Source organism: Octopus bimaculoides, chromosome 9 (assembly GCF_046866305.1).
Source record: "Octopus bimaculoides isolate indiv1 chromosome 9, ASM4686630v1, whole genome shotgun sequence".
NCBI classification, from domain to species: domain Eukaryota; kingdom Metazoa; phylum Mollusca; class Cephalopoda; order Octopoda; family Octopodidae; genus Octopus; species Octopus bimaculoides.
In genome coordinates, this window is record NC_142936.1 from 23,176,544 (window position 1) to 23,186,543 (window position 10,000).

The 10,000-nt window shown below is 37.4% G+C and overlaps 1 protein-coding gene across 18 annotated transcripts in view; it reads right to left on the reverse strand.

The window, feature by feature from the left end:
• Positions 1 to 10,000, reverse strand: part of LOC106878206 (uncharacterized protein KIAA0825) — a 189,652-nt gene that overhangs the window by 64,444 nt on the left and 115,208 nt on the right. For all 18 annotated transcript variants that reach the window (XM_052970496.2, XM_052970494.2, XM_089357286.1 and 15 more), the window contains one exon: positions 1 to 65. This exon is cut by the window's left edge and continues 74 nt beyond it. In XM_052970496.2, coding sequence (XP_052826456.1) covers positions 1 to 65 — 65 coding nt within the window. The remainder of the gene's footprint in view (positions 66 to 10,000) is intronic.

A 10,000-nucleotide genomic window follows, 5' to 3' on the forward strand; every position in this document is an offset into this window, starting at 1 on the left:
CTTGAAGATTGAGTTCCTGCTCAAAACCTCGTAATGGTAATTTAGACAGCTTGTCCATGAAATACCTATAATATAAATGAAAAAAACAATCTATAAATATATACAGATCGATATACATATATTTTATACATATTTATATATATTATGAATGAACAAATAAACACACAAATATACATACATATATCAATAGACAAATATTCATACGCATACATATATATATATGAACAAATATACATATACACATAAATATACATATATAAATACACAAATAGTCATATATGTGTGTATATATATATATATATATATATACATACATACATACACACACACACACATAAACATACATACAAGTGCCTTGTATGACTGTGGTAAAAAATTTGCTTCCATGGGCAAGTGTCTTCTATTATAGCCCCAGGCAAACTGAAGCTTTGTAAATGAATTTTTTGTACATGGAAACAGCTAAAAAGCCTCTCATGTGTGTGTCCCCTTTCTGTCGCAACTGCACCATCTTTCTCTCCACCCCCTCTCTCTCTCTTCTCTATCTCAGGTAGCTATGTCTGTCTTCTAATGCAAAACACCTTTCTGTCCCTCAATACTAAACCCCAACCGAGTTGAGAGGTCTTGTCCTGGAAGTTACTTGGTGACCTCACTGCTGCTGGTGCCACATAAAATGCACTCATTACACTCTGTAAAGAGGCTGGCATTAAGAAGGGTATCCAACCATAGAAACCATGCCAAAACAGATAACAGAGCTTTGTGTAGTCTTCTGACTTGCCAGTTCTTGTCAAACCATCTTATCAAACCAGCATGGGAAACAGACATTAAATGATGATGATGTATGTGTGGGTATGTGTGTGCATGTGTGTGTGTGTGTGTGTGTGTGTGTGTGTGTGTGTGTGTATGTGCGTGTGTCAGTAACTTAAACCAGTTAAGTGTCAGTTTGAGAATGATAGATGTGTACTCTACAAAAGTAATGTAAAATTGTTTTTGTTATAACTGAACATAAAAACAAACATTAATATATACATATGTAATAATGGTAGGAGTGGCTGTGTGGTAAGTAGCTTTCTTACCAACCACATGGTTCCGGGTTCAGTCCCACTGAATGGCACCTTGGGCAAGTGTCTTCTACTATAGCCTCGGGCCTACCAAAGCCTTGTGAGTGGATTTGGTAAACAGAAACTGAAAGAAGCCCGTCGTATATATGTATATATATATATATATGTATGTGCGTGTGTATGTTTGTGTGTCTGTGTTTGTCTCCCCAACATCGCTTGACAATTGATGTTGGTGTGTTTGGGACCCCGTAACTCAGCAGTTCAGCAAGGGAGAACAATAGAATAAGTACTAGGCTTACAAAGAATAAGTCCTGGGGTCGATTTGCTCGACTAAAGGTGGTGCTCCAGCATGGTCACAGTCAAATGACTGAAACAAGTAAAAGAATAAGAGTAAAGAGTATGATATACATGAATATATATATACAAACATCATCAACATTTAATGTCCATGCTACCCTGGACCAGATGGTATAGTCTGACAGCATCCAACAGAGCAGAAGACTGCATTAAGCTCCAATGTATGTTTTGAGGTGGTTTCTATTGTTGTATGTCTTTCCTCCTTCCTACAGGCAACTACTTTACTAAGTCTGCTGGATGCTTCTTTGGCACCATCACTATTGGGGTTGCCATGATGTCTGCAATACTAGGATCCTCTTGAAATTGCTGTAGGGGAGCTATATAGCTACTCACATTACAGATGAGTGGGTGGATGTAACAAAAGTAGAACTGGAATGAGAGATAAAATAGGGGTGAAGTACCAGGAGGTGAGTAGAAGTGAGTGGAGACAGAAGAACAGAGCAGATGGGTAGAGGTTGCAAGAGTGTATGGGAGAGTGAAGAGTGGTTAGAGATAGAGGATGCATCAGAGGTGGATATAATGGAGAGCAGATGTTGAGGGATGATAAGTAGGGAAAGTAGAGAAGAGTAGGTGACAGCTGTAGAAGTTGGGTAGGTTTGAAGGATGAATGTAGCGAATGGTTGATAAAGGGTGGTGGGTGACCAATGATATATGTGATTTGGAGGAGTGTAGGAAATGACTCACAATGCAGCAAGGAGAGGGAGAAGAGTACAATAGACAAGGAAGATGAGAGAAAGAGAGAGATGTGAGCAACCAATGTAAAATGTAGGTGGAGAGAACAGTATTACAAATGATGGATAACAAGTAAAATATTTCCAGATGGTGAGAAAAGATAAATGGTATAAAGGAAAAGCTGAAGTGTGCAGTTCTGCTCACAGCAGAATATTGCAGTTAGAGAAGTACACTACATCTGTTTCTTCTTATACCCAGTTTTTTTTTTCAACCCATTTGTACTTTGTCATTCATGCACACTTACACTGCATATCCAATGCAGTATGCTTGCTTCATTTCTTTCCAGTTTTCTTAAGTCTTCAAGGTCCATGTCTCACTACCAAGTGGCATTACAATTCTAACACAAGCATCATATAATCTGCCCTTTACTCTGAGGGGAAAAAACTTTTTCAAGAAGGAGCTACATTACACAGTTACTATAGCATTATGACTGAGTACTGAAATAACATCCCAACCATTCTAAAATGAATGTGATCTATTTTGACTTTGCCAAAGCCTTCAATAAAAGAAGTTGATCACAGAATGGTATGTTACATATTGCATGACATTGGTATAGCTGGAAAACTAAAGGAGTGACTACATGTCTTCTTAAAAGGTAGGAATCAAACATCCAAATAGTTGCAGACAATGGTGCTTCCTCCAAGAAGACATCAATTTATAGAGGAGTCCCTCACATAGTCAAACTAGAGCAACTGCTGTTTGTGGTGAGCTTCTCAGACACTTTGTCATACAGTAAGCCACTCTCACCAGCTACACTAACAGTACAAAAGTATTACATGCAATACAAAATTTTTGATGATAATGCAAAACTACAGAAAGCCCTGAACATAATATATGAATAGGCTGAAGAAAACAACACACAGTTCAATGCTGAAAAATTAGCATGTTTTGGTTTAGTTTTCACAATTTGATTCAGTTCTGATACAAAGTTACTCATTTCCCATACACATCAGAAACCAAATCTTGCTCACGCTATATAAATAGTATTATAATTTACTGCAAATATGTACTGTATATTATTTCAATGATCTAATCTTGTACAGAGTATTATAATTTATTTTGACTAAGTATCAAGTTATTTTTATTAAAAGAAGCATCTAGTCAATTTAATTGACAAAGTCTGTTATTAAGAAACACAAGGACAAACCAATGAGATCTTCAATATGATTGCTCAATTGGCTAGAAAGAACAGACGAATCTCCTTAAAATTATACATTCTTTCTGTTAAGATGTAGAAGAACACAGATAATGTAACCATGGATACAATATGTCTAATTTAACACAAAAAAAAAAAAAAAACAGAATGGTCTTGACTGGAACATCTTCAGTTATATGTTTTCTGAATCAGAATTGAGCTGGAGGCAAAACAGAGAAAAAGTAAGGTATAGCATCTGCAGCTTTGAGACTAAATGTGGCAGTTGATAATTTTGAAATATTAATTAGCCTCTCTCTACGTTTGCAAATCCAAATATTAATATTTTCATATATGAAAGAAGAAAGCATCTACTTCCAAGTCTCATATGGCACAAGTTCTTCTCACTTATTCTCAATAATGCTTTTAGGAAAGCCATGAATGTGACAATATCAAATTTTCTCTTCCTCTAAAATGAAAAGCTGATATTTTCTAACAAGAGCTAAATGAAAAGGTGTTTGAAACCCCAGTTAATAGCTAATCATTTAGGGAACTAATTAAAGCAAAGATGTAGGGAAAGAAATACCCATTAAATATATATTACAATCTACAACCACAGATCAAACTTGTCAAGTAATTTATTTCAGTATTTCATTTTAGTGTTATTTAATTGCTAATTATATTACATACTAGATTAAAAGCTGCCCTATCAGGCAGCTTTTAAGCTAGCTCCTGTGGATGGCTCTTCATTAGGCCTTGGGTCCAACAATGACACTTCATGCATTAAATAAATATTAAATTTTATTAAACTTGAAAAGTATTTTTCAAGCAATGAACAATTTTCTTCAAAACAATGATATAATTTGTCAACTTGGAACTTCTTGCAAAGCTGCATGATAAACAACAGTGCCACCACCATTGCCACTACATCTGCCATGCACACACACCAGACTTCTGATGCCACCACCATCAATACCTTTGACTTTGCCACCTTCCCCTCTACTACTATCACCACTGTCTTTCACGTCACTTTCTCTCACCATCATTCCTGAGCACCTCAGCTACTAACACCACCACCACCTCCACAACTACAGCTCATACTATTACTATCACCCCATTACCATCATTCAGTATGCTAGTTCAGTATGTTGGTTCAGTGTTCAGTCCCTCTTTCTCTCTTATTATTACTCCCACTGCCACCATCAACACTACTACTTATGATAAAAACATCATCAACTCTCCCTAAATTTCTTTGTCTCTCTTTCTCTCCCTCTCTTTTTCTTTCTTTCTTTCTCTCTCTCTCTCTCTTCACCACTGCTCTCACCGCCTTTGCCTATTATTACTCTCACCCCAGTATGAGCAACAGTTGAAGTGTCAATGCATAGTGCAAGAGAGGGTCGAAGTGTAACACACTGACACACAGAAATTAGTTTTCACATTTATTATATTAGATATAAATGTTTTAATTATTTTATTTTAAATTCATAAGCATTTAGTGGCTAGACTTTAGTAAAGATGCAAGATATGTAAATACAAACATAATCCATTTTCTTTTTTCTTTGCTCTAACATCCACTTTTCCATGCTTGCATGGGTTTGATGGAATTCACTGACGCAGATTTTTTATGGCTGTATGCTCTTCCTGTCACCAACCCTGACCTGTCTCCAAACAAGTTAAAGTTTTCCAATAGCCAGAGATAAACAACATTGTTTGTATCATTTAAGTCACACAATTAAAGGACACATTCACACACACAAATATAACACATATATAAGTGACAGAGGCAGTATCAATACCAAGAGTTAATATTTATCCCCACTTAAACGTGAATGTTCTCTGTTAGAACAAACTATACTGTGGTGGATATCATGAGAGAAACACACAGTGGTTTTTTGGTGCAAAATGCAGCCTTGTTTATATCACAAAAGGGGAGATAAATCCCCACTACCTCAAGTGCTGAGACTACCAGATAACGTGATTTGGACCTTTCTTGGTCTTATCAATGACGGACACTCAAACCGTTAGAGATAGCAGCGACTCATCTCCCCACAAGCAATATATATCAAAACAGCACCAGAACAGGTGCTGGTATCGTGATTCACCTGTGAGATGTTCTGACAGAACATCCACATTTACACTTAAGTAGGGATAAATATTATTGGGAGAATGTACGAAAAATAACAACAACAGATGAGGACAGGTGGTGTAAACAACAAAAAGATGTATTAGTTTGACGCTCGGGAATACAGAAAGTCTTTAACGTTTCGAGCTACGCTCTTCAACAGAAATAATACGGAGAAAACAAGGAGAAAAACACGAAGAAAAAAATTGAATGGTCTTCGGTCAACGATTTATCATGGCTTCTGTGGACAGGAAGTTTAGAAAGTTCAGGCAGGAGAGCTAAGAAAAAGGGGAGATAACAAAAGGGGGAAGAAAGAACGGTGACCGAAGAACGAGGAGCTGTGTGTGTGTGTATGTGTGTGTGAGAGAGAGAGAATGCTGGTGATCTTGACGTATGCATGTGTGAAAAAATGGGGAGGGGAGAAAGGAGTTGGTCAGTTGTAGTGTGTGCGTGGTGTGATAAATATTATTCCTCTCTCTCTCTGTATACATATATATATGTGTGTGTGTGTGTGTGTGTGTGTGTGCGTGTATGTATGTATGTATGTATATATATATATATATATATATATATATATACATTTATATACACACACTTCTTTTTTCTATCTGGCTTGGAAGATTATGTGAATTCATGTGTTGAAACAAATTTTGCCATATATATATATATATATATAAAGGTTATGAAGGGTATTGGAGTCAACCAAACCCTAAAGATACAGGTAATACTGAGTAAGTGCTGTATACTGACTAGTTTTGCCCCTGACGTGGTTGCAACATGAGTGGGGAATATAACATGGGTCGTGTATAAGCGTGTGTGTATATATATATATATATATATATATATATATATAAGATAAAGAGACCAATGGCAATATAATTCTACCTTTACCATTGGTCTCTTTATCTTATATAATTCTACCTTTGCCATTGGTCTCTTTATCTTATTCTTTCTTTATATATATATATATATATATATATATATATATATAAATGTATGTGTGTTTTTCCAGTGTTTACAAATAACACGGAAAAAGAAATAAACAGTTACCAGGGTAGCAAAAATTCACACAAGTAACAAGGATGTAACAGCTTATTTATAAATGTAGAAACTCCAGGTTTTGGTTAAATGTTTTGTATAATATAGATAAATAAATAAATGGAGTTAAATGCAGGTATTATTCAAATTCTTTTACTTCCAACATATGTTTCAAAGACACCATTGGCATTATTCCATAAAGATAAAATGGTGTAAAACAATGCAATCTTCTCATCAGGGAAAGAAAGAAACCAAACACATGAATAGGACATTTTAACAGAATGTGAAGACTGCGTGTATAACAAAGGGAATGCTATCAAGTTTTGTTTTTTTTTAAACTGTTAGTAGATATAATGTCAAAGGTAGTTTATAGAAAGAGAAGGAAGAGAAAGAAAGAAATTAGCAGAAAACTAATAGTGGAGAGATATAGAGTGATAGGTGAATTAATATAAAGTTTAAAGGAACAGAAGTAGATATATTTAGTGAAAGTGCAATGTGAGAAGACAATCAAAGGTTGAATTTTATAGAATGGTAGAAATCACTTAAAGAAACTAAAGGTATGTTTCTGCCAATGTGTGCAACAATAAATGCATTCTATAAACATGTTTACAAGGGGGTTCTTTGAGAATAGGATAAAAAACATTTCATTATTACAAAGGGAGCAAAAAGATTTACCTTTGCTCTAAGGTAAAGAAATAGAGAGAATGTTCCATTCCAAATTAAATTGTTTATTATGATCTTTTAGATACCAATGGATGTGATGTATCTCAACTCTGCCAAGGCCTTTGACAAGGGCAATCATGGGTTGGTCTGTCACAAATTGCATGACCTCGGTATCGCTGGCAGACTGGGAGAGTGGCTGCATGATTTCCTGAAGGGCAGAAGTCAATGTCAGAGCAAATGGTGCTCTCTCTGAAGTGACACCTATCCTCAGCTGAGTTCTCCAAGGAACAGTGCTGGGGCCACTACTGTTTGTAGTTGCTCTCTCAGCCACAGGGTCAGCCACACTCACCAACTACACTGACAATACAAAAGTATCGCAGGTGGTCAAGGATCCTACTAACATCCTAAGACTGCAGAATGACCTGAACGCAATATATAAGTGGGTAGATGAGAATAATATGCAGTTCAATGCCATTAAATTTCAAGCACTCCATTATCAGTCCACAAACAAACAACAACTGAAGTACACAAGACCAGCAAGTAATGTAATCCCAGAGTTAGAGTCGGTGCGCGACCTGAGAATCCACATGAGCAGTGACGCAACTTTCCATGAGCACATTGCTCAGATGGCAACACTATGCAGGCAGGTAGTAGATCGGATCCTTAGATCCTTCAGGACCAGGAACAGAGACACAATGCTACTGCTTTGGAGAAACTTTGTCCTCAGTCATCTGAACTACAGTACTCAAATGTGGTCACCATAGAGCGTAAGACTAATTACGGAACTAGAGGCAATCCAGAACCACTACACAAAGAAGATAGACTCAGTAAAACAAATGGGCTACTGGAAGAGGTTAAAGGAACTGAGACTCTACTCCCTGAAGAGGAGACGTGAGAGATATGCAGTGCTATACATATGCAAAATAATGGAGGGTCTAGTGCCAAATTTCGGAATCAAAAGCTACAATCCCTGAACTGGACAGTATTACACAGTACCAAAGGTCCCATCTTCTCCATTGAGGATACAAACCCAATATTGTGACAGCTTTGGATTCAAGGGACCACAACTTTTCAATGTCCTACAACAAAACATCAGTGATCTGCAAGGTGTGGACATGGAAGTCTTCAAAAAACGTCCAGACAGTTTTTTATTTGCAATACAAGATAAACCTACAATGCAGCAGGAGGCACAAAAAAAGAGCGGCAACATCCAACCCACTACTTCACTGGAAGCAATACTGGAAAAAAACTCCGGATGCAGTAAAGGTGGTGCACCAACATGGCCTTGGCCTCTGGCTGAAACCCATAAAAGATATATGTGTGTGTGTGTGTGTATAAGAAATAATTGAGATTCAGTTGAATTATGCACTTAAGTTGAAGCACCAAGCCAGATCGGTATTATCCGCACAGCTCGAAGTAAAGTGAATAAAATCAAAATAAGCAACAGGATATCAAGTAGTGATGCAGTATGACCATTTCAAGCATCTCCATTTAATTGGACAATGCAATCATTACATCAATTTAAAAGTAGTGCCATCTTCAGCTGCACAAATAAATAGAATTTTAACAAGTAGGACACATTAATAAATTTTTCTGAAATATTTTACAGAGTAAGAAGATAAAAGAAATTCATGCTGTCACTATTGTTGTAGTGTTGTAACACTATGGTGTTGAAGGGCATAAGCGACCTCATGCCACTTAAGACATAGTCTTCTCCCAAACACCTTTTTATTTACTGGTTCATTTCTCTTCTTTATTTGCCCCTGTAATGGTCTTAATTTGCCTTTGGTTTAAATATTATTGACCAATTGTAGAGATGGCAGGACTTTGGTCAGTTCCATTACAGAAAACAGGTGTTTGGTCTCTAGAATATTTCAGTAAGTACATTATTATAAAAACACTACGGGCTTTGTTTTGGATAAATATAAATTGGCTCTATTTATGAAATCGTAAGTACTATAGGTTTTCGAAACATATTGGCAATTCCTGTTTTACTTAAGCACTAGTTTTATCCTACAACTATTTATACACCATGGAACCTCTACATAAAGAGACAACCCTTAAATTATTTCTCTAGCTCTAGGAAGTTAGTTTTTGTATGCGGCAGATGTTCAGGTGCAATAAACACTGTAAATATGCAGGAAACAACTTCTGTCTCATTCCAGGGAGAAAAACTAGAGGTAGCTGATAGCTTCCGCTATCTGGGTGACCAAGTTAGTAGTGGGGGTGGGTGCACTGAAAGTGTAGCTGCTAGAATAAGAATAGCCTGGGCAAAGTTCAGAGAGCTCTTACCTCTGCTGGTGACAAAGGGCCTCTCACTCAGAGTAAAAGGCAGACTGTATGACACATGTGTACGAACAGCCATGCAACATGGCAGTGAAACATGGGCCATGACTGCTGAGGACATGTGTAAGCTAGCAAGGAATGAAGCCAGTATGCTCCGATGGATGAGTAATGTCAGTGTGCATACCCAACAGAGTGTAAGTACCTTGAGAGAAAAGTTGAACCTAAGAAGCATCAGTTGTGGTGTGCAAGAGAGACGATTGCGCTGGTATGGTCATGTGGTGAGAATGGATGAGGATAGCTGCGTGAAAAAGTGCCACACCCTAGCGTTTGAGGGAACCTGTGGAAGAGGCAGGCCTAGGAAGACCTGGGATGTGATGGTAAAGCACGACCTCCAAACATTAGGCCTCACCGAGGCAATGACTTGTGACCGTGACCTTTGGAAATATGCTGTGCATGAGAAGACCCGGCAAGCCAAGTGAGACCAAAATCCAAAGCCTCTGCCAGGGATGTAGCCAGCCCACTTCATTGGACACATGGTGAGGCAAGTGAAATCGGAGTCGAACTAAATTTGTAGGAACACTAAACTCGGCTTGCAAAGACCTGTTGGGGCAA